Raw genomic sequence first — 22,937 nt, 5'->3', positions numbered from 1 at the left:
TCCCGGCTCGGCTCCCGGCAGCGAACGGAGCCAAACGAATCTCCATCGGGCACGAAGCAGCCCGAACCCTTCGGCGCTTTCAGCCGGTGCCATCTGCTCGGAGGCCGGCTCAGCGGGAGGCACCGGCATTCCCGGCAGAGCCGGTGCGGGCGGATGGAACCGACGTCATCCGGCAGCCGCGCTCGCTGCCGGGCTGAACTTCAGCTGGCGTCAGCTCCCGGAGCGACTCGCGCCCGGCCAGCCCACGGCACCGCCGCCGCTCCCGGAGGACGCGGTGACGCACACCCGGGAGAAAACCCAGCGGATCCGGGTAAAAACCTGGCGGATACAGGCGGAAACCCAGAGGATCTGGGGGAAAAAACGGTGGATACAGGGGAAAAGCGGGTGGTAGGGGCAAGAACCCGGTGGATCCAGGGGAAAAAACGGTGGATACGGGTAAAAAGCTGGCGGTACGGGCAAGAACCCAGCGGATCCGGGCAGAAACCCAGCAGATCCGGGGAAAAAAACGGTGGATACGGGCGAAAAGCTGGCGGTACGGGAAAGAACCTGGCAGATCCGAGCAGAAACCCGGCGGATCCGGGGGAAAAAATGGTGGATACGGGCGAAAAGCTGGTGGTACGGGCAAGAACCCGGCGGATCCGGGCAGAAACCCAGCAGATCCAGGGGAAAAAACGGTGGATACGGGCAAAAAGCTGGCGGTACAGGCAAGAACCTGGCGGATCCGGGCAGAAACCCGGCGGATCCGGGGAAAAAAAGGGTGGATACGGGCGAAAAGCTGGCGGTACGGGAAAGAACCTGGCAGATCCGAGCAGAAACCCGGCGGATCCGGGGGAAAAAACGGTGGATACGGGCAAGAACCCGGCGGATCCAGGTAGAAACCCAGCAGATCCAGGGGAAAAAAACGGTGGATACGGGGGAAAAGCGGGTGGTACGGGCAAGAACCCAGCGGATCCGGGGGAAAAAACAGTGGATACGGGCGAAAAGCTGGCGGTACGGGCAAGAATCCGGCGGATCTTGGCAGAAACCCAGCGGATCCGGGGGAAAAAACGGTGGATACGGGCGAAAAGCTGGTGGTACGGGCAAGAACCCGGCGGATCCGGGTAGAAACCCAGCAGATCCAGGGGAAAAAACGGTGGATACGGGGGAAAAGCGGGTGGTACGGGCAAGAACCCAGCGGATCCGGGGGAAAAAACAGTGGATACGGGCGAAAAGCTGGCAGTACGGGCAAGAACCCAGTGGATCCGGGCAGAAACCCGGCGGAGTGGGGCTCCGGTCACCGAAACCGGGGCGTTTTCCGCACGGTCGTGGCTCGGGAGCCCGAGCGAGCCGCGGCTCCGGAGCCCGGCGGGCAACGCGCGCCCTCACCTTGCGGGTCGGCTTTCTTGAAGGCGTTGCCCGCGTCCACGAAGTTGGTGGCCGCGTCGTGTTTGCTCTGCAGCTGGAGGTGCAGCTGGGCCGCCTGGCAAAAGGCGTTCCCTGCGGCTGGAGGAAGAGGAGGAGGAGGAGAGAGGAAGCTCAGGAGCGTCGCTTTCCCCGTTGGGAAGAGACGGGGCGGAAAACAGACGGAGGCGGGCAGGACGCCGTGCCCGGTGCCCGTGGACGCACGTACCGCTCCAGTTCTTGGCCATTTTGAACATGTTGGCCGCCCGCGCGTACATGTCGCACGCTTCCTCGATCCTGGAGGAGCCTCTGGAAGCAAAGAGACGCCGAGCGCCGCGTCAACGGCTCCGCCGGGAAGCCGGGACGGCCGCGCCGGGCCGAGGTGCCGATGCCAACGTGTCTCGCCCGGCGCGAGGGATGGAGGGATCCGGAAGCCGCAGCTAAAATGGAAGCCGACGGAGAGGAAGCGGAACCGACGGCGGGAGCCGGGCCGGCCCTTCCCAGGAAGGTGTTTTTAACGGATAATTAACGGGCAGAGGGATCTCCTGTGGCAAAGGGGCAAAGCGCCCGGCCCCGACGTGCCCACGCTGCGGCTCACGGTCCCGCTGTGCCGCCGGCGACACGGCTGGCACCCGCCGGAGCATCCCACCGGCCCCACAAACACCCTCCCGGCCCCGGCGCAGCGGCTGGTGCCGCCCGTTCGCCCCAGGGGGGTACGGAAGGAGCCGCTCACCCTCCGGAACCATCCCCCAGCTCTCCCAGCACCCACGTTCCTCCGCTGACCTCCCCAGTTCCGACCAGAACTCCCAGACGACGGCTCCTGGGAGCTTATTACGGCCAATTTGTGGGTTTTGAGGCTTTTTTTACGCACGAGCTCAAGCGGCTCCGCTCACGTTTCCCTCCTCCCACCAGGAACCAGTTATGGATGTGGCAGGAGCCACCTGCCCGGGTGGGCAACTCCACCGGCTTCCGCCGGTTTGTTTCCGAATAAACCGCGCTGCCGGAACGCCGGTGCCAGCCGATAACCGGGCTACACGGGCAATCAGCCTCCGGCGGATTCCGGCAGCCGGACGTCGCGTGTCCGGACTCGAGCCGTTTGGGATATTTTAACCCGGAGGATCCCGACCACGATCCGAAATCGCCGTTTAACGCCCGAGTTTTCCGCCCGGAGCTGCCAAATAACGAGCCGAAGGAAACGCGGCGGCTCGGCGAAGCGAGGGGCCATGGAAGCCGCGGCTCCGGGCCCCCCCCCCGCACCAAACCGGCCCCCGGCGCCTCCTGCCCAACCGCAGCCCCGGGAAAACAACCCTCCTCCTTCCGCAGGACGCGCTCCGGCACGGCTTTGGCGCGGAGACGGGTGCAAGCGGTGCCGGAGGGGCCAAACCAGAGCCCCGGTTCGTCCTTCGGCAGCGGGGAGGGGGGAGCAGAACCCCCCGGCCCCCCTTAGAGCTCAGACACCCGTTCGTGGCAGCCGTGGTGCCCGCGCCGAGCGCCGGAGACGTCTTTGCGGCGAATCGGGGGGCGGCGGGAGCGCTCCCGGGATTTGACAGCCCTACTCACCCCCACCCACAGCCCCCCACCCCAGAACGTGCCCTGACACCCCCCGGTGCCCGCCCCCAGTGCCCCCGAGGATCCTGATGCCCTTTTCTCATACCTGGCACCCTCACGCTGCCCACCCCACAGCCCCCAGAGGCTCCTTACACCACTTCTCTGCCCCCCACACCCCCTCAGCACCCACCCCACACCCCCTAGAGGCTCCTTACACCCCTTCCCTGACCCCCGCACCCCCTCAGTACCCACCCCACAACCCCCAGAGGCTCCTTACACCCCTTCCCTGCCCCCTGCACCCCCTCAGTGCCCACCCCTCACCCCAAATCCCCCCTAGAGCTCCTCACACCCCTTCTCTGCCCCCTGCACCCCCTCAGTGCCCACCCCACACCCCCCAGAGGCTCCTCACACCCCTTCTCTGCCCCCTGCACCCCCTCAGTGCCCACCCCACAACCCCCAGAGGCTCCTTACACCCCTTCCCTGCCCCCTGCACCCCCTCAGTGCCCACCCCTCACCCCAAACCCCCCCTAGAACTCCTCACACCCCTTCTCTGCCCCCCACACCCCCTCAGTGCCCACCCCACAACCCCCAGAGGCTCCTTACACCCCTTCCCTGCCCCCTGCACCCCCTCGGTGCCCACCCCACCCCCCCTAGAGCTCCTCACACCCCTTCTCTGCCCCCTACACCCCCTCAGTGCCCACCCCCCCTAGAGCTCCTCACACCCCTTCTCTGCCCCCCACACCCCCTCAGTGCCCACCCCACCCCCCCAGAGGTTCCTCACACCCCTTCTCTGCCCCCCACACCCCCTCAGTGCCCACCCCACACTCCCCTAGAAGCTCCTCACACCCCTTTCCTGCCCCCTGCACCCCCTCAGTGCCCACCCCTCACCCCAAACCCCCCCAGAAGCCCCTCACCCCCCTCCCCGCGTCACCCTCCCCCTCCCCCCCCAAAGGCCTCCCCGGCCCCTCCCGCCCCCCGCCGCTGTCAGCCGCCCCGGGGGGGGGCCGAGCCGGGGCCGGGCGGCGCACACGCACCCGAAGAGGCCGGCGAAGAAGGACTGCGAGCCGCGGACCTTCCTGTCGGCCTCGGCCAGCAGCTGCAGCGCCTCCTTCTCCTTCCCGGCCGGCTCCATGGCGGCCGCTTGACGCCGCGCTCCGCCGCTCCGCCTCACGTGACGCCGCCCCGCCTCACGTGACGCCGGCGGCGCGCCGCATTGGCGGGGCGGCGCTCACGTGACGCGGGGCGGCGCTCACGTGACGCGGGTGGCGCCCCCTGGCGGCCGGGAGGAGCCGGGGCGGCCCCGGACCGGCCGGTTCGCCCCGTCCTGGTGAGGCGGCGCCGCGGGGTGGGGGGAGAGGGGAGGGTGGGGGGAGCTCCGGGGTCAGCCCGCCCCGCGCTGGCCGCGGGTCACGGCGCTGACATCACGGCTGCGCTGCTGCCGTCACCGCCGTCGCGCTGACGTCACGCAAGCGCTTGGCCGCGTGCGGCTGCCCGTGCTTCTCCCCGAGCCGAAAGAACGGGCCGGGGGTCGGGATAGCGGCGGCGGCTCCTCCCGACAGACCTTTAACGAAGGCGCGGCTGATTAGCGTAGGCAGCGGCGCCCCGGTGCCCCCCGTGCCTCTCGGTGCCCCTCCGGTGCCCCCCCCGTGCCCCCCTGTGCCTCCCGGTGTCCCCCCGGTGCCTCCCGGTGTCCCCCCCGTGCCCCTCCGTGCCTCCCGGTGCCCCCCCGTACCCTCCCGGTTCTCCCCCGTACCCTCCCGGTTCTCCCCCGTGCCTCCCGGTGTCCCCCCGGTGCCCCTCGTTGCCTCCCGGTGTCCCCTCGCTGCCTCCCGGTGTCCCCTGGTGCCCCCCCCGTGCCCCTCGCTGCCTCCCGGTGTCCCCCTGGTGCCTCCCCGTGCCCTCCAGTGCCCCGCCGGTGCTCCCCCCGTGCCTCCCCGTGTCCCCCCGGTGCCTCCCCGTGCCCCCCCGTGTCCCCCCAGTGCCTCCCCGTGTCCCCCCGGTGCCTCCCCGTGTCCCCCCGGTGCCCCGCCGGTGCTCCCCCCGTGCCTCCCCGTGCCCCCCCGTGTCCCCCCCGTGCCTCCCCGTGCCCCCCCGGTGCCCCCCCGTGTCCCCCCCGTGCCCCCCCGGTGCCCCCCCGTGTCCCCCCCGTGCCTCCCCGGTGCCCCCCCGTGTCCCCCCCGTGCCTCCCCGTGTCCCCCCGGTGCCTCCCCGTGTCCCCCCGGTGCCCCCCCGTGCCCCCCCGTGTCCCCCCGGTGCCTCCCCGTGTCCCCCCAGTGCCTCCCCGTGCCCCTCGCTGCCTCCCCCGTGCCCCTTGCTGCCTCACGGTGCCTCCCCGTGCCCCCCCGGTGCTCCCCCCGTGCCCTCCCGTGCCCCCCCGGTGCTCCCCCCGTGCCTCCCGGTGCTCCCCCCGTGCCTCCCGGTGCTCCCCCCGTGCCTCCCGGTGCCCCCCCGTGCCTCTCCGTGCCCCTCTGGTGCCTCCTGGTGTCCCCCCGTTAATCCCTGCCCCGTGCGAGGCTGACGAAGGCGTGAGTACCCACCGACCGCCGCTCGTTGACCGCCTCCTCGAAGCCGCATGGCCGGCGCGTGCCGGAGGGAACGCCGGGAGCCGGCGGCTGCCGGGAGCGGGCGAGGTGAGCCGGCGAGCGGCCGAGCGCGGTGGGAGACGTGTTTGGGGCGGAATCCCCCGAATACGGCACCCGGAAAGGCGACGGCACCGGCGCGGCCATCTCCGGCACCGGCACCGTGACCCTGTGCCGAATGCGTCGGTGAGTCCGCGCGGTGGGTGGCTGGGGAAGAGGGTTTTCCCGAAAAATCTGGCTGCCACAACACGCCGCCGCTTGGCACCGGTGTTTGCCGCGCTGCCCGGTGCGGTACAATCACAGGCGCCGTGTTCACCGCCGAGGTCGTGCCGGCGGAGAGGAGGCGAGGGAACGGCGCGAACCCCGGCGTTTCTCGGCGCGTGACGCAGAGCGGAGGCGCTCGCGGTGTTTGGGGTGAAACCGGCCCGAAGGAGCCGGTTTCCTCATCGCGGCGTTCCCGGCGCCGGGAAAAGGCATTTAGGAACCGGCGCGGCACGGGTCCCGCTTCCCCCCCGGTTCGAGAGCCCCCGGCTTCGGTTTAACGGTCCGTGTTTTCCGCCCCCCGGCAGAGGCGGCGATGGCAGACGGCAGCTCCAAGAGGAGCCCTCAGTTCCCGCCGAAGTGCGTTAAGCCGGAGGACGGCGGCGGCGCGGCGCAGCCGAAGGAGGAGGCGCCGGAGGAACCGCCTCTCCCTCTCGCCCCGCACGCGGTACAAGGTACGTGCGCCGCTCTGGCTTGAGTTTTTTGGGGTTTTTTCCCCCCAAAAAAAACCCCTGTGGGCGGTACTCACCCAACAGCTGCCTCTGGTTCCCGGTAAACGCCGGCGACCAAAACCCGTAAGATTCCGACGCGAAATTCCGTCGCGTTTCTCTTCTCCGCAGAGGAAATGCCGATGGTCTTCAGCGCCTACAGCCTGGCCACCACTAGCCTGGGGCCGTCGGCCCGGCGCAAGAGGGAGAAGGGCGGCGGGCAGGAGGGCGGCAGCGCCGCGCTCTACGTGGACCGGCGGAAGTCCAAGGTCTGGAATTACTACACCAAACTGGGAGACGCCTACGTGGAGTGCAACGTCTGCAAGAAGCAGCTCTCCTTCCACAACAGCACCACCACCATGCGGGAGCACCTGGTGCGGAAGCACAGCATCCGCGACACTCTGCTCTCCCAGCTCAAGGACGACCAGGCTCCGGAACCCGACCAGGAAAACGCCGCCAAACGGTGCCGGCAGACGCCGCCGGACAACGGCCTCCACCATCCCGCCTCCTCTTCGGAGCCGCGGAGCGACGTCATCTCGGAGCTGGTGCTGGAGATGGTTTTCCGCGACTTGCATCCTCTCTCCGTGGTGAAGGATAAAGGGTTCGGGCTCCTGGTCGGGTACCTGGAGCCGAATTTCACGCTGCCGTCGCCGGCGCAGCTCTCCGGCATGCTGTGGCACCGGTACAGCGTGGCCAGGCAGCGCCTGGAGCGGTACCTGCAGACGGCTCAGGCCGTCGTGGTCTGCGTGGAATTCTGGGTCTCCCAGTTCAACCAGACCTACCTGACCGTCACGGCCAACTTCATCGACGCGGAGTGGCGGCGAGCGCGGTGCGCCATGGAGACGCGGCGAGCGGCCGAAGGCGAGGCGGAAAGCGATTTAGGGGAGAAGCTCTCCGCCGTCCTCTCCGAATTCGGCTTGTCCGGCAAAACGGTCTTCTGCGTGGTGCACGACGGCCCGCAGAGCGCGGCGGAGAACCGGCGGTGGCCGGAGAGCTCCTACGGCTGGAGCAGCCTGTGCTGCGCCGCTGGCGCGCTCCAGCGCTGCGTGGAAGCGGGGCTGGAGGTGGAGCAGGTGCAGGAGGTGCTGAGCGCGGCGCGGGGCCTCGTCGGGTTCTTCCAGCAGGACGCCAAAGCCACCCGCTCCTTGAACAGCAAGCTGGAGGCCATCAACAAGGGCAAGCTGGGGCTGGTGATGGACGCGGCGTCCCGCTGGACAACCACGGTGGAAATGTGCGAGAACCTCCTGGAGCTGAAGTGGGCCATCATGTCCGTGCTGGAGGAGCACCCCAAAGGCGCGGCGAGCGTCCAGAACTTGGCCGACCACCAGTGGAAGCTCCTGCAGGATCTGGTGCCGGTCATGAGGACGGTGAAGATCGCCGCGTCCTTCCTGCGGGAGGAGCAGAACGCCTCCGCGTCCTCCCTGATGCCGTGCGTCCACGGGATCGCGGCCGCCGTCGGGCAGCAGGCGGAAGACGCCGGCGCCGTCATCAAAACGGTCGTTGGCAACATCAGGTCGGAGCTGACGCGGCGCTGGGGGCTGCCGGAGGACGAGGCGGCGCTGGAGAACCCGGCGGTCATCGCCGCCTTTCTGGATCCGCGCTTCAAGGAGCTGCGGTTCCTGAGCGCCGGCGCCCGGAGCGCGCTGCACCGCAGGGTGAAGGACATCTTGTCGCAGGTTTTCGACCGCCCGTCCCCGCCTGCCACCCCGCTCCGGGCGCCCGGCTCGGAGAACAAAACCGAAAGCGGAGATGCCCACAAGGAGAGGGGCGCCGGCGCCTCGCCGCAGAGCATGTACGACATCCTCCTGGGGAAGGATCCGACGGAGAGCATGCCGGAGATCCACCAGCAGCTGGAGAACTACATTGTGGAGCCGCTCTGCAAGCGCAGCACCGACCCCTTGCACTGGTGGAAGAACAACGAGCACCGTTTCCCGGCCGTGGCGCGGCTGAGCCGGCAGTACCTGGCCGTCCCGGCGACCGCCGTGCCGCCCGACCGGGCCTTCGGCGCCGGCGATAGCGCCCTGGAGCACCGGCGAGCCGTGCTGGCGCCGGAGAACCTGGACCAAATTCTCTTCTTGCATCAAAACTTTGACTTTTTAGAATCGATGAGGAACGGTAACGAGCCGCGGAACAGAAACGCGCGGTAACGCGGCCGCGCCGAGCTCCTCGGGGGTCGGCAGGCGTTTCCGGTAACAGCCGCGGTTACCCGTCTGCGGCAGCGGCAGCCAGCGCCGAGGATCCTTCCCAAATTCCCACCTACACGTTTTCGGGATGGCTTCGGCAACGCCGGCGGCGGAGAGGGAGCTCGGGCGGAGGGGCGAACGCGCCGCCGTCCGGCACTCACCGTCTCACCACGCAACCCGCGGACAATTCCTCGGATTCCGAGCATCCGGCTGCCGCTCCGGACCCCCCTGCCCACATCGGGGCAAGGAAAAAAGCCCAAGAAACTCACGCCCCGCCGGCACCCGGGTGTTTTTCCACACGGAAGGAGCGGTGGCTGCGGGCGAGCCGGGAGTTAAGAACGGCTTTGGAGAGGAGCCGAGCTGCCGGCACAGACACCGGCACGGCGCCGGCGCCGTCCCACACGGATACGAGACGCGGGAGCGTTTGTTCACCCGCGAAGACGACGCTCCGGAGCGGAGCCCGGAGGACGCCGGGGCTCTGCGGAGCGAACGCGGCCCCGGGACGGCGCGTTCCGGGACGTTCCGTGGCAAAGGGCGCGGAAACGCCCGTGGGATGCGGCGGCTTCAACTGGGAGTCGCCTCCGGATTCCCGCTAACGAGTTACGACTCGTGGCTGTTTCCCTTCGGAACCGCCAGCGCTAGGTAGGACAAAAAAAAGAGTCAAAATCCTCTTTTTTAAGGAAAAACCACACGAGTTGTAAGAAGCAGAAGGACAAAGTTCGCTCCCGCTCTGCAAAGTCTCCCCCTGCTCCGGAAAACGACGTTTACCGAGGGCCGCACCGGAAAATTGGGCTTTTAACAGAGGAAACGGACCCAAAATACAGATTTTTCGTACCATTCCCGCCCCGGTGGGCTCGCGGTGTCGCGCTTTAGGAGAGGTTACGGGGTGTTGATTATCCGCCCTTACAGTTTCGTACCGGGAGCGCCGCGTTGGCGCCGCCGACCGCGCGTGACGAGTTTTGCTCAAACTGTTTTTTAATTATTTACGGAAAAACCACGAGCATCAACACCTGTTACATCCGCTGCTCGAGAACCCGTTTAACCAGCTAAAAGTAGAAAGCACCACAAAAATTCCCAAAAACTCCCTTACTCGGCGCAAAAGAGCGCCGGGCTGGAGATGCCGAACGCCGCCACGCGTGACTCCCGGTTTATGGCAAAACACGGCACGCCGGGAACATCCCATCACCTCCCCCTTCCTGCCCGTCCAACTCCGCGCCAACCCCGGGCGCCCAACGCTGAGAAAATCCCAACAACTTTTTACAAAAAAAAAAGTTTCTCCCCCAAAACCCTTCAGGAAACGTTCGCCGAGGGCGGTTTTCCAGCACCGGCGCCGTGCGGCTGCGCTCCCGACGGATCAGACTGCGGAGCGGGGACGACCTCGCGTCGCCGGGTCCTCCTCCGAGCTCGGCCACCGCTCCGACGCCAGGGAATTTTCGTTTTTTTTCCCCGAACGGAGCAAACTAACCGTGCTGCTCCTCTGAAGCCGCCGTTTCGCCGGCGGCGGGGGGCAGCAGTTGGGTTTCGTCCCGCTTCGCTTCGCTTTTCCAACATTCCGAGGGCCGCTGATCCCGCGGGCGGTGGCTCTTCATGTGCGCGTTCCGGCCCTTGATCTTGTCGAACACCCTGGGAAAGCAGAAAACAACCCGGGGGTTTGAAATTCCTGTTTGTTTTGGGTTTAAATTCCATAAACGCCGTTAAACCAACCTTATTTCTACTCTTGGGAGTTTTCGTTACGGTTTCGGTGCGCGGAACGAGCGTTTTCGGTGCGTTATCGCGCCGGGGCGGTTCACCGAGACGCACGTTTGGGTGGAAAACCAACCAAAACGGCGAAGCGGCCGAGGCTCCGCTCCCTCTGCCCAGAGCTGGAATCTCTTTTAGCCAAAAGCGGCAGGTTTTGTAGGAAAAAAAGGCGAGCAGTTACCTTTCACACTGTCTGCACGGAAACACGCCCCGGTGGTCCGTGCGGTCGGCCGGGTACGGAGAGGTGCCGGGATCACCGGAGGAGCTGTCCGTGCTGGGGGGGGGTGATTTTTTGTGACTCTTCTGCTTTTCCTTCAGCTTTTCCTTCGGCAGGAGACTCCCCTTCGGGCTGAAAACGGGCTGTAAACGAGAGAGTCGTCCTTGATTTCTGCTTTTTATCAGAAAAAGTGGAGAGTTTGCGGTAAAGAACTAGCTCGGAAAAAAATAAACACATCCCTGAACGGCCCAGGCGGTTGCAACGCACCGCAGCCAGCCCAGAAACGTGGTCTTTGAACACTAAATAGCTAAAAAAACACTTTAATTCCGCTGAAAACACAGGCTTGGAAAGAAAAATTGGTGGTTTTTATAGTGCCCGAAGCGCAATGGCACTTTCCTCCACACAAATCCACACGCCAGGTTCCGTGTGGAATCGCTGAGATTCACCGTTCCCCCGTTTCTACCACCGAAAAAAAAACCAAAAACCATTTCTGTGAGCTGAATTCCTGGGCTCTGCCACAGAACATCACCGGCGGCTCCTTTTGCGGAGCGCTGGGACCTCACGGAGCATCCCTGGCATCACCAGCCGATGGGATTGTTAAGGTTAGCAGGTAGCTGGGAATTGCCTCGTTTACACCGGCACTCGCCGTCGCTAAGGAGGAAAAGCCCGTTTTGGTCACGGCGCTGACCGCGGAACGCTGCCGCGTTCTACCTTTTCTTCAGCCTCTTCCACCTCATCCTTGTCTCTCTCCGCTTCAGCTCGACCGGAGTCAAATCCAATTTTCTTTTTCCAGATATAGTAATATTCCACACACTGGGACACGTTCTTCGTCTGAATCTGGTGTGAGAAAAACAGAAGCAATCCGTAACGGGAACGGGGCAGGAGAAGGTTTAAGACACGGACACCCAACAAATCCACCCAGCGCGGGATTTTCCCCCCGGTCCTCTCCGGTTATCGCGCCGCGGCGGCTCCGGCGGAAAACAAACCCCCCTCTCCGGACGAGGCTGCGGAGGAGCGCTGGAATCGCACGTGTCATGTCAGCGTAGAGTTGGGTTATTATTTTTGTGTTTTGTCCCAGAGATCTGAAATATTCTGGTTTCGTTAGAAATCAGGGCAAACGGCGGCTGGTATCGGCGTCTTTTCAGCGCGAAGCGTTCGTTTTCGGAGAACAGGGCTCCGCCGCGCAAATCCAGCTCCGATTTTGCGGCTCCACCGCGCTCCAGCGGCCGTTACCTCCTTCTGGATCAGGTAAAAATCCTTCTTGTGCGCAAAAAAAAGCCTTTTGGAACAGCTGCTTCTCCAGAGGCGTCCAGGCGTCCGACCCTAACGACAAACGGCGACACCGTGAAACCCCGGGAGCAACCAGCGCCGCTCAGCTCATCCCTGCGGATCCGCGCGCCTCTCCTCCTCCGGGAAGCAAGGAGGGAACGCAGCAGCGAACTCGTTAGCGCCGGCGGTTAATTAGCGCCGGCGGATGAGCCCCGCACGCCGCAAAGCGCCGGCGCAACCGGAAGGAAGAGCGAGGATGCGCCGTGTCGCTCCCGCCGGCGGCAGCACGCGTCGGAGACGCGAGAAAAAGGCATTTCCCGTGGAAAAAAAGCGCCGTAACCGGATTAAAACCGCGGCTTTTCCGCCACTTTCCCCGCCCCGAAGAACAGGAATCGCCGTTGGAGCTTTTTGGTGAAGATGCTCTTTACAGCGGCGCGCGGAAAGGGAACCGCCGGCGTTCCGGAAGGATCCCAGCTCCCCACTTACCTGCGTAACGATAATTAGCCAGAGGGTGGGATTGGGGTCGCCGAGGCGCCCCGAAAAGCAGCATCTCCAGAGCCTCCTGCAGGATTTAACGTAAAGAGGCTTCAGATTCCCTGAATTCTTGCCATTTTTTCTTGCTATTTTGCTCCTTTTCAGCGATTCCGCCCGCTGCCGGGAGATCCCGCACCAGCTGCCGCTCACCAGGACGTCGCCTCGTGCCTCGTGCAGGCAGTGCAAGGCCAGCTCCAGGTTCGTGCCTCCCCCCGGAATAACGCTGGAACACGCCATGTTGAGCAGCTCCGTGACTGAAAACGCAACGGAAAAGCAACAGGGAGTCGGTTTTTGTCAGGAAAGGAGAAACGGGGCGACGGGAGACAGAGGGAAAACAGAACAAGTGGAAAGGAAGGGAGAGAATCCGAACGGACTAAAAAGCTGCGGAGAAAACGGGGAATTTTTTGAACCCGTTATCGCGGCGGCGGCCTCGGAAGAAAAAGCCGTAAAGAAACCTCTGTCCTGCGTGTCCGGGTTGGTCGCGATGTCTCCCCAGGGCTTCCACACCAGCGCCGCCGCCCGCTCGTCCTTTTCCAAACGCGATCCGTCCCGGAGGCTCGGCACCTCCGCCTGGAATCGACTTCCCACGTTGATGTGCCTGAAGCAGCGAGGAAGAGGAGGTGAGCGGCGGGCAGGTACGGGGCGACAGCGCGCGGATGCGTACGCAGGTGCTTAAAAAGAGGCGGAATTTCACCGGGCGTTTTTCCGCGGCTCCGTTCCGGCCACGGCGCGGTACCGACCGGCCAAAAATTCCCACTTTTAGCCTCGCCGGTGACGTGGGACGGCGAGGGAGAGCTTGAACCGGCTGCACCCCGACCCCTCCACCGCGGCTCCCTGGCCGCCCGTTTTCCGATATTCCAACCGCTACGGCGGAACTCACGGCTGAACGCCGATCCTGGCGTTATCCTTCAGCAGACGGAGCCCGAAGTCCCCGTCCGCCCTGCCTGGAAGAGATAAAAACGCTCGAGATAAACATCATTCTGCCCAGCCCGGCCAATTCCGTGGGGTTTTCCAGAAAAAACTCCGATTAAGATCCATTTTTACGGCGAACGGGTACGATAGATCGTCGGTTTACCAGCAACTTCAACTGTTGGGAGTGAATTAATGGAATTCCATGATTCCAAACGCCCGTGTTTCCATCGGCCCGCGTACGACGCAGTAATTTATCCCACGGGAAGGCGGATACTATTTGAATTTATAACCCATCTGGCAGAAAACCACCACGGGTCAATTTTTTTCTCTCCGTAGCCCGTACGACCGCCAGCTCCGGTTCTCCGATCCGTTGGGATTTCCTTACCTCCGAGCAGCCGGCTGGGATCGCCGTCGGCAGAGGAAGAGCAGAGAGTGCTGAAGTAGAGGCCGGATCCTTCCCGGACGGGGCTGAGCATCGGCGGCGGCGTGTAAGGGGAGCACTGGAACAAGTCCCTCAGCAGGTGATCCATCAGGAACACGGGAGAGCGGAGGTTGCTCCGGTAACACCCTCCCATCCCTGGGTGGGCTCCAGGAGCCGGCGGCGCTGGGATGAAAAGCGGTTTCGGCCGTGTTTGCCTCTTCCTCTTCCTCGGGTTTGCTTCGAGGTCCCTCCCATCCAGGCTCTCCTCCGCGGTAACCTGGGAAAACAATTCCAAACAAAGCGTCGCATCCCTGTTTGTCGCGGGAAAGAAGCGGAACAGAAGGAAGCTGAGAGGGTACGGGATTTGGATCTGGTTTTTCCCTCCAGGCTCTCGGCGTCACGATTTATTATTCGGAGCTCAAGAGCGACCACCAAATTCCCGAAGCCGCGCGCGGAGCGCAGCCGGAGGCCCCTCGGCTCCGCTCCTCGCTGGCGTGGCGGCGCCGGGAAGCCTCGGACGCGCTCCTGAGGAGAAAAGCCGCTGGCAGGAGCCCTCCGCGGGCATTTTGCAGTCGGAGAGCGGGCTGGAGGGAAAGAGCGCTCAAATCTTGAAATTCTTTAAATTACCCAGTAAGATTCCCAGAATTTTCCCAGGTTTTAATGCCAAGTATCCGTCCTGCATCGCGTCATCGATGCTTTCCACGTCACCTTCCCCTTCCACGCCGCTCGAGGTGGTTAACGGGTTCCCTATTTCCAACGAACCACCCAGACGGAGCCCGGAACCTTTACCGAGTCCGTTCCTGTCGCCATCACCACCAAATCCCTTCCTGTCGTGTTCTCGGGATCCAGCTTGGGGGATTTACGGGCGCCGGGACGCCAAACCAGCGAAAGCCGCCCGCTGGTGACTCCAGGCGTCATCGGAACGCCGTCGCCACCCACCTCGCTCCCGCTTCGCGTCACCGGCACCGAGACGGGAATCACCAGGGGAGCCACGACGACGTCCTCGGAAGCCACCGCCGGTTTGGAGGGACGGCTCCCATCTCCGGCTGCCTGGAGCGACGGCATCCCGGCGTTTCCGTCTCCTCCCTTACCACAAACACAAAGGCACGGGGTTTATCTCCTGGCATCAGCCACCTTTCCCGTCACCGCTGCTCACCAGCGCCGGACGCAGCGGCAGCGTTCGAAATCGTGCGGTTACTCAAAAAACATCCGCGAGGTAACGACCCCCCCCGCCGAGGCCTTCGGCTGCACCGACATTCCGGACCCCGCTCTTTTCCTTACCCGAATTTCCAGGACGAAGCGTAAGTCACTCCACAGCTTTTTTATCCCCCGCACGCTACAGGCAGGTTTTAACTCGAATTCCTGCTAAATAACGAGCGCGGAGGATCCCGTTTCCCTTTACCTGCTGTTCCTCCTTCCTCGGCGGTGAACGCCGGTGTTCGGCACGGAAGCACCCGCAGCTCTCCAGCCCGTTCTCCGGGTACGGCAGCGGAGCGCAGCTCCTGCGGAGAGCGCCGCTTTCCCATCTGCCGCCGGCCTCGTCGCTAACGTGAAGAAAAACCGGGATGGAGGGATGGAAAATGAACATTAGAAGTCGAACCGCCTTGTCAAACAACGGCTTGATCGCCACCGACGCGAGCTCCGCGCTCGCGTTCGCCGCCGCGGAGCTCGTTCCGGGAAATCCCTGCGGCTCGTGGAGCAGCGGCGGATGGCAACGAAGGAAAAGTCCCCGGCGGGACGTCAGGACGATGAGGATTTACAGGAGACACACGGTCCCTTTTGGGTGGCTACGGGAATTGCGCCTACGTCTGTTATTCCCAGAAGTGGGACGCGTCGCTTTGGAACCGTGACGCCGAAAAGAAGAGCGACCGCGCCGAAAACCCAGAGGCTGTTTCGACACCGTGCCGTCGTTCACCGGGGAATTGCCGAAAGATCCGAGCTCGTGATTGGAAAAAAAAGTTGCCATTTCTGGAGAACTCCCCCTCTTTTAACTGGCTTTAAAAGGATAATTCACCATAAAATTACCTTTTAATCACTTCTAAAGCCTAAACTCGGTGCCTGCATCTGCGACTGTGATGCAATAACATCCTTTACGGGCAGAATTCCCACCAGGAATGAGGCAGAGAGTGAATGTGATGCAAAAACACCCTTTATGGGCAGAATTCCCACCAGGAATGAGGCAGAGAGTGAATGTGATGCAAAAACACCCTTTATGGGCAGAATTCCCACCAGGAATGAGGTGGAGAGTGAATGTGATGCAAAAACACCCTTTATGGGCAGAATTCCCACCAGGAATGAGGTGGAGAGTGAATGTGATGCAAAAACACCCTTTATGGGCAGAATTCCCACCAGGAATGAGGTGGAGAGTGAAGGTAATGCAAAAACACCCTTTATGGGCAGAATTCCCACCAGGAATGAGGCAGAGAGTGAATGTGATGCAAAAACACCCTTTATGGGCAGAATTCCCACCAGGAATGAGGTGGAGAGTGAATGTGATGCAAAAACACCCTTTATGGGCAGAATTCCCACCAGGAATGAGGCGGAGAGTGAATGTGATGCAAAAACACCCTTTATGGGCAGAATTCCCACCAGGAATGAGGTGGAGAGTGAAGGTAATGCAAAAACACCCTTTATGGGCAGAATTCCCACCAGGAATGAGGTGGAGAGTGAATGTGATGCAAAAACACCCTTTATGGGCAGAATTCCCACCAGGAACGAGGCGGAGAGTGAAGCCCACACCCCCCAGTCACCTGGACGAGGTGAACCCCTCAACATGACGCCAAGTTTCCGATTTTTACTTCCGCGACGAGCTTTCGGCCGTTCGATTGCCGTTAACACGTGGAAAGGACTCGCCTGCTCATCCCTCAACATTCCTAAACTTTTCCCCCAGTCACCTCCCTGCCGCGCCTCCACCGCCGCGCCGTTTCACCACGGCGAGGTAGGAACGGGTTCTAATTAAACACCTGTTCATTAGCACGACCTACAGGCAGCCAACCGGAAAGGGGACGGTGGATCCCGGCCCCCCGAGCGGAGAAGGAACGTGCCTGGCCGGGCACCACCCGCAGAACCTCGGAGCATCCCGCTTACCGCCCGGCCGACGAGCCGCCGTCCTCCGCTGCCGGCACCAGGCTGTAGATGTTCCCGCCCTGCAGGTAAAGAGACGAGGATCGGAAGCAGATGTTGTGCTTGCGGGCAGAAAAGCTTTAGGATAGAGTCATTCCGTCGTTAAAAAAATAAATAAATAAATAAATAAATAAAAATTTTAAAAACCCCACAATTGAATACAATAAAAAATAATAATAACAAAAAAAAAGTAAAAAGTGAAAAATAAAGAATAAGGAATAAATAAAAAAGAAAAATGAAATAATAAGTAAATAATAAATAAATGTTTTTTAAAAATTTCTAAAAAAAAAGGAAGAGGAAAGGAAGAGGAAAGGAAGAGGAAAGGAAGAGGAAAGGAAGAGGAAAGGAAGAGGAAAGGAAGAGGAAAGGAAGAGGAAAGGAAGAGGAAAGGAAGAGGAAAGGAAGAGGAAAGGAAGAGGAAAGGAAGAGGAAAGGAAGAGGAAAGGAAGAGGAAAGGAAGAGGAAAGGACGAGGAAAGGACGAGGAAAGGACGAGGAAAGGACGAGGAAAGGACGAGGAAAGGACGAGGAAAGGACGAGGAAAGGACGAGGAAAAAATAAATAAAATAAAGAAAAAATAAAGAAAAAATAAAGAAAAAATAAAGAAAAAATAAAGAAAAATAAAGAAAAAATAAAGAAAAAATAAAGAAAAATAAAGAAAAATAAAGAAAAATAAAGAAAAATAAAGAAAAATAAAGAAAAATAAAGAAAAAATAAAGAAAAAATAAAGAAAAAGAGGAAAAAAAGGGGGAAAAAAAAGAAATAATAAAGAAATAATAAATAAAAAATAAAGAAACGGGACTCCTGAGCTGTTTTCTCCATGCGTTGGGCAGCAGCGCGGCCCTCGTTACCTGATCCCGTAAATCTTGACGGGAAAAGGCGGCGCCGACGTACCTGGATCCGGTGGAAGATGGTCAGCCGGCGCGTGCCGCCGGGCGCCGAGGCCGCCTGGCTCGGGGCTGCCGCGCGGCTCTGCCCCAGCGGCGGCGGCTTCTCCCGGCGGCCGGCGGGCAGACGCCACGACTGGCCAGCGCCCGCCGGCGGCCGCTGGCCCGCGGCTCCGCGGCAATCCTTCCCCTTCTCCTTCTTGAGGGCTGAAGCCGCGTTTTCCAGCTGGTTCCACCTCCCAGCCGCGCGGCTTCCCGCGGCAACTCCAGGCATCGCGTACCGGAGCTGACCAGGAGCACAGGAGCCTCTTAATCCCACGTGGTTTTCCGCAGGGGACCGAAAAGCAGGAGCTGCCGGTGCTCCCCGTGACTCCCCGTCCAACAAAACGTCCTGGAACCAGGGCACGGTCTGTTGGAGGCACGCGGAAGGCCCCCGGTATTCCGTCAGCTGCCGAAACTCCGCTTGGAAGGGGTTTGCCGGCAGGTGCTCGGCATCGGGAGCCGCCAGCGGGGACAGAGCCGGCGCTCGGGCATCAGCCAGGACGTGCCGAGACTCGGGGACGGCGTGGAAGAGGTGCTGCTGCAGCCACGGCGGCTCCCAGGGTTTCGGGAAGGGCTGGCGGGTCTCGCTCTGCAGCGCACCGTGCTTCCCAACCTCCGGAAAACTCAGCTCCCAGGCGTCGTCCCACGGGTGGGAGTCGTGGGGTTGCGCCAACTGGAAAGATTCCTCGAAAGAACCGAGGGCCGGCTCGCTCGGCGCGTCCTCTTCGGCTTCAGAGGGCGCAACGCGGAAAGACGGAGCGTCCGGACGCTCGTAGGCGGCCGAGAACGGGCGGGAAGGCGCGGATGATCCCTCCGGAGCGCCCTGCGCTGCGGCAGGCGGCGAGCCGGGCAGGCAGACGCCATCCCCTTCGGCTTTAGCGCAATCCGGCACCTTCCTTAGCCGCTGAAAGTCACCGCTCCACCGGCGTGCCGACGTCTTCTGCCCTCCGGGCGCAGGAAAACACGGCGGAGCGCTGCCGGCACAGCACCGCAGCGCCGCGGGCTCCGAGGGAAGCCGCGCTTCCGAAATAAAAGAGCTACCGGTCAGATTCGTCACCGCGTTCTGGCCCGGCGCGACCACAGACGCGTCGCCGGGATTTACGACGGCACAGAGGTCGGGAGAAGCGGCGGTCGTCGGGCACGAGAGGGGATCCTTCGATATATCGTCTCCCGCGGCCTCCGGAAGTCCGCTGCCGGTAGGCACGTGGCAAGAAGCCCGGTTTGCCGGGGAGGAATCGGTCAGGGCAGCGCCCGAGGGAGGCTCCTGCTGTGCCGAGCTGCTCACCACGTGCCTCAGCGGGTCTGGTTTGGGTGGGAAGGAGCCCGACGCCGAGCGCGCGGCCGGTCCGTCCGCCGATTTCCCCCCGCCTCGGATGTACGGACCGGGCAGAAGCCGGGATTCCTCCCCGGCACCTTCCTTGGGAGCCTCCTTCCAGCTGTGCCGCAGCGCGCAATGCCGGCGCAGCGAGCGGTGATCGCAGTAACTCTTGCCGCAGTCTCGCTCCGGGCAGACGAAAGGTTTTATTTTCTGATGCGTCAACATGTGGCCGCTCCTGTGGTGACCGAGAGAAGGAAACATCGGGAATTAGTGTTTCCGACCCAAAAGGGAAGGCGTGTCGCTCCGGAGCTACCGCAGGCGGAGGCACGGCACGGGGCGCCAAGCCGAACTCGGCCTCTCTTCGGGAGAGGCTCGCTAAAGCCCTCCCACTGCTTTTCCCACTGGGACGCGGAACGCCCCCCGCCATGGCCGGCATCTTTCCAGAAACGCGGCTCCGAAGGGTTGGGGAGTTCTCCCCACATCCAGGAGGATCTCTCCCGTCTCTCAGCCCCGCGGCGCTCAGCCAGGACGAGGAGAATCGGAACGCAAACGGGATCTCAACCCAAGTTCTCCCCGGCAGAGGCCGACACTAAAGGCCACGTTTTCGGACAGGACAGGTCTGGCTGTCGGCAACCACGCCGGTCCGACGGAAAGCCGAACGGCATTTTACTTGGTGCCAGGCTGCTGCCACCAAAACCCGACCTACGGTACCCTGCCGGTGTTTCGAGAGCTTGTCGGGATTTTTAACAAAAGCCCGGCACGCGCGGGGTCCCGCAGCCGCTGCCGAAAATCAGGAGGCTTTCCGGCAGAAACGCCGTCCGCACAGTCTCCCCCAAGCAGTTACCGGCAGGGTGGGAAGAAAAAGGGAAAAAAAAAAAAAGATTAGGTGCTCTGGTGCGGCTCAGTATTACAGATTTTTCTGCAGCTGGGCAGAAATCCACACTTTTTGAGGCTTTTCCCACTCTGGAAAATTCAAAGCTAATTGGCATCGTTAAGTTCACAGCGCTCACTGGTCTGAAAACGCGGTGAACGACGAGCCGGCGCCGGGACTCCCGACACCGGGAAGGAAAAGGCGGCGGAAACCCGTTGGATTGGCGGGCGGTATCCGCCCCGCCGCGTTCCGGAGGCGAGCGCCTACGTACAGGTGGTCGGGGCGCTTGAAGGCTCTGCCGCAGACGCCGCAGACGTGCGCCCGTCTCTGGCTGTGCGTCAGGCAGTGCTTGCTGAGGGCGCTGGCGCTGCCGAACACCTTCCCGCAGCGGCCGCAGCCCGGCGGAGCGGCCCCGGGAGAGCCGAGGTGATGCCTTCCTCTCCCCGCAGATCGGCCGCCGCCTCCTCCTCTTCCTCCTCCGGGCTCCTCCGGTGCTGTCGGCGCGGGAAGCCGCGGCTCTGAAGGGAGGGAGGAAGCGATACTCTCAGGTTACTCTCTCCATGACACATTTCTCGCTCGAGTACGGATAAAAACGTCTCTTTTTATACCATTCCTGCTGGAAAGCTCCGGCCCGCGGGTTCTGACCCAACGTCCGCACCAAAACGAGTCCAAAAACCCCAAAAACTTGCTCCACCCCCTCACAAACACCACCACGTATTCCTGTCTAAGGTGCAATTTTAAGAAAACGGGGAGAGAAGTGAAATTCCTGTGGAAGAGAGGTGTTATAGTGACTATCATTTCCCACAGCCTTATCGTCTTACAGGTAAAAGGCAGGAAGAAACATTTTCCAAGTGCTTACTGATTTAAAAATCCCACAAAACGACACGTATCCACCTCTTTACCTCAAAAATATTTCCACATAACAGACTCTGCCACCTACATAAAGCTACGGAACGTCTCCGGCTGCTCTGATCCATACGACAGCCTCCAAAGGAAGAGAGGAGGCAGAGTGCGGCGCGCTCACCGTGCTGCGAGGGCGGCCAGTCGGGCTCCTCGAGGAGCCGTACGGAGTCGGAGTCCTTTGCCGGGTACAGAGAGAGCGCGTTTAAATCGGGCTCCGGAGCGTGGCCGGCCGTATCCGCGGCGGGAAGGCCGAGCACCACGTCTGCGCCGCTCAGCCCCGCGTACATCACATCCCTGGCGCTCAGGCACAAGTCGTGGTCCAGAGCCTCGCTGCAGAGCAGCCCCTGGCTTTCGGGAAAGCCAGGGAGATGCAGCTCCAAGTGGATCGCGTTCTCCTCGCCGAAGGGGTACTGGTCCATGCCCGCCGCAGACCTTACGGCCGGATAAAGGGGGTCTCGTTTCCACCGGGAGCGAAACTCAAGGCCAAACAAGCCTCCTAAGCGAAACGTAGAAAGGAAAAGTTAAATAAGATCCGATGCGACTCACCAAACCCTAACCAGCACCGCAACCGGGGAGCCGGCCCCGCGTCACCGCACCTAATCGGAGAAGGAAGCCGAAGTATCCCGATTCCCGGTGCACACACGAGGCACGCCCCTGCCTTCTGGCGCTGCCGGGACCCCGCAGGCAGGCTGGGAACACGGACGGGGTTCTCCTTGTAACAGGCTGCACCGAGGAAAAGGGTTGAAGCGTTTCCGCCACCTTGGACCAGGCTGCGGGGCTGCCCCAGGGCCGGGATTTGGGGTGAGGGGGCGCTCCCTGAGGGAAACGCCGCTCCCAGCCCTTCAGGAGCCTGTGGGACCACCCCAGGGCTGGGATTTGGGGAGAGGGGGGCTCTCCCTGAGGGAAACGCTGCTCCTGGCCCTGCAGGAGCCTGTGGGACCACCCCAGGGCTGGGATTTGGGGTGAGGGGGGCTCTCCCTGAGGGAAACACCGCTCCTGGCCCAGCAGAAGCCTGTGGAGGGCTGGGATTTGGGGAAAAGGGGCTCTCCCTGAGGGAAACACCGCTCCTGGCCCAGCAGAAGCCTGTGGAGGGCCGGGATTTGGGGAAAAGGGGCTCTCCCTGAGGGAAACACCGCTCCTGGCCTGGTAGGACGCTGTGGGACCACCCCAGGGCTGGGATTTGGGGAGAGAGGGGCTCTCCCGGAGGGACACGCTGCTTCCACCCCAGCAGGAGCCTGTGGAAGGCCGAGATTTGGGGAGAGGGGGCTTTCCCTGAGGGACACACCGCTCCCGGCCCTGCAGGAGCCTGTGGAGGGCCGGGAATGGGGGTGAGGGGGGCTCTCCCTGAGGGACACGCTGCTCCCAGCCTGGCAGGAGCCTGCGGGACCACCGCAGGGGCGGGATTTGGGGAGAGGAGATGGAAAAGCGAAGCCCGGCCCCTCACCGGCCCCTCACCGCACCGGCCGCCGCCGCCTCACCCGTCGCCTCGCGGCGCCGCCCTTCCCGCCCGCCGCCGGCGCATGCGCGGCGCGTCACGTGACGGGGAGAGGGCGCTGTGGCGGGAAAAGGCGGGCGGGAGGGAAGGAGGGGGCGGCGCCATTTTGTCGAAGGGGCGGGAGCGGGTGGAGGGGTGAGAGATGGGCGAGTCGGGGGAGGGAGAGGAGGAAAAGGGGCAGGTGGGTGAGGGGGGAGCGGTGGGGGGGTGGGAGTGAGCTTGGGGGGGGGAACACTGTGGGGAAGGGGCGGGGGGAGAGGTGTGAGGGGTCTGTGGCCCTGGAGGGAGAGGGGCAGCAAGGGCCGTGGGTGAAATGGAGGTTTAAGGAGAGTACAGGGTAGTGAAAGGGGGAGGTTGGAGTGGGAAATGGGGGGGCAGAGTTGGGGGGGGGGGGTGGGAGTGCTCTGGGAAGGGGCTGGAACGGTGAGTTGTGGAGCAAAACTCTGAGAAAGTGTGAGGAAAGGGCTGATCCCAGTACAGGGCTGCAGCTGAGCTTCCAGCAAACTGGTGTCCCAGTGTGCCTCCTCGCTGGTGCATTCCGCAGGCAGCTGTGGAGAAACTGTTTATCCAGTCGCCTCATGGGGTACCAGTTGCATCCCAGTAAAGCGCCGAAAGCCGTGTGTTCAGCATGAACAACGGGGCGATCTCTTTAAGCACCATCTCTGAGCCATTTTTGGTACGTTTTGGGGGTTTTTACCCCGCTGTTTGTTTCTCTAAGTCACAGTTTTAAGGAAATGTCTTGGGTTGATGTTAGCGGGATGTTCTCC

General features: G+C 62.5%; 3 protein-coding genes across 3 annotated transcripts; 1 reads left to right on the top strand and 2 right to left on the bottom strand.

Moving 5' to 3' along the window:
• Window positions 1-1,273: 1,273 nt before the first annotated feature.
• On the bottom strand, window positions 1,274-4,074 carry LOC147526083 (alpha-soluble NSF attachment protein-like). The gene is made up of 3 exons (XM_086630524.1): window positions 3,963-4,074; window positions 1,610-1,689; window positions 1,274-1,482 (listed from the first exon to the last, which is right to left on the bottom strand). The coding sequence occupies exons 1-3, from the start codon at window positions 4,058-4,060 to the stop codon at window positions 1,274-1,276; spliced, it is 387 nt and encodes a 128-aa protein (XP_086486650.1). The 5' UTR covers window positions 4,061-4,074.
• A 2,010-nt stretch (window positions 4,075-6,084) lies between these two features.
• LOC147526082 (E3 SUMO-protein ligase ZBED1-like) lies at window positions 6,085-8,403 on the top strand. The gene is made up of 2 exons (XM_086630523.1): window positions 6,085-6,223; window positions 6,389-8,403. The coding sequence occupies exons 1-2, from the start codon at window positions 6,085-6,087 to the stop codon at window positions 8,401-8,403; spliced, it is 2,154 nt and encodes a 717-aa protein (XP_086486649.1).
• A 988-nt stretch (window positions 8,404-9,391) lies between these two features.
• Window positions 9,392-21,094, bottom strand: ZNF541 (zinc finger protein 541). Its single transcript, XM_086630522.1, is given in 16 exon segments — window positions 9,392-10,062; window positions 10,361-10,528; window positions 11,085-11,233; window positions 11,630-11,671; window positions 11,673-11,719; window positions 12,152-12,227; window positions 12,350-12,453; window positions 12,655-12,797; window positions 13,080-13,161; window positions 13,497-13,809; window positions 14,322-14,618; window positions 14,935-15,076; window positions 16,620-16,678; window positions 17,549-19,136; window positions 20,044-20,290; window positions 20,797-21,094. Coding segments are annotated over 16 exon segments (3,918 nt in total). The 3' UTR covers window positions 9,392-9,899.
• Between the last annotated feature and the right edge of the window lie 1,843 nt (window positions 21,095-22,937).

The sequence above is a fragment of the Tauraco erythrolophus genome, unplaced genomic scaffold (assembly GCF_009769465.1).
Source record: "Tauraco erythrolophus isolate bTauEry1 unplaced genomic scaffold, bTauEry1.pri scaffold_123_arrow_ctg1, whole genome shotgun sequence".
NCBI classification, from domain to species: domain Eukaryota; kingdom Metazoa; phylum Chordata; class Aves; order Musophagiformes; family Musophagidae; genus Tauraco; species Tauraco erythrolophus.
Note: the sequence above shows the minus strand (reverse complement) of the source record. Positions and strands in the feature narration are given on the sequence as shown.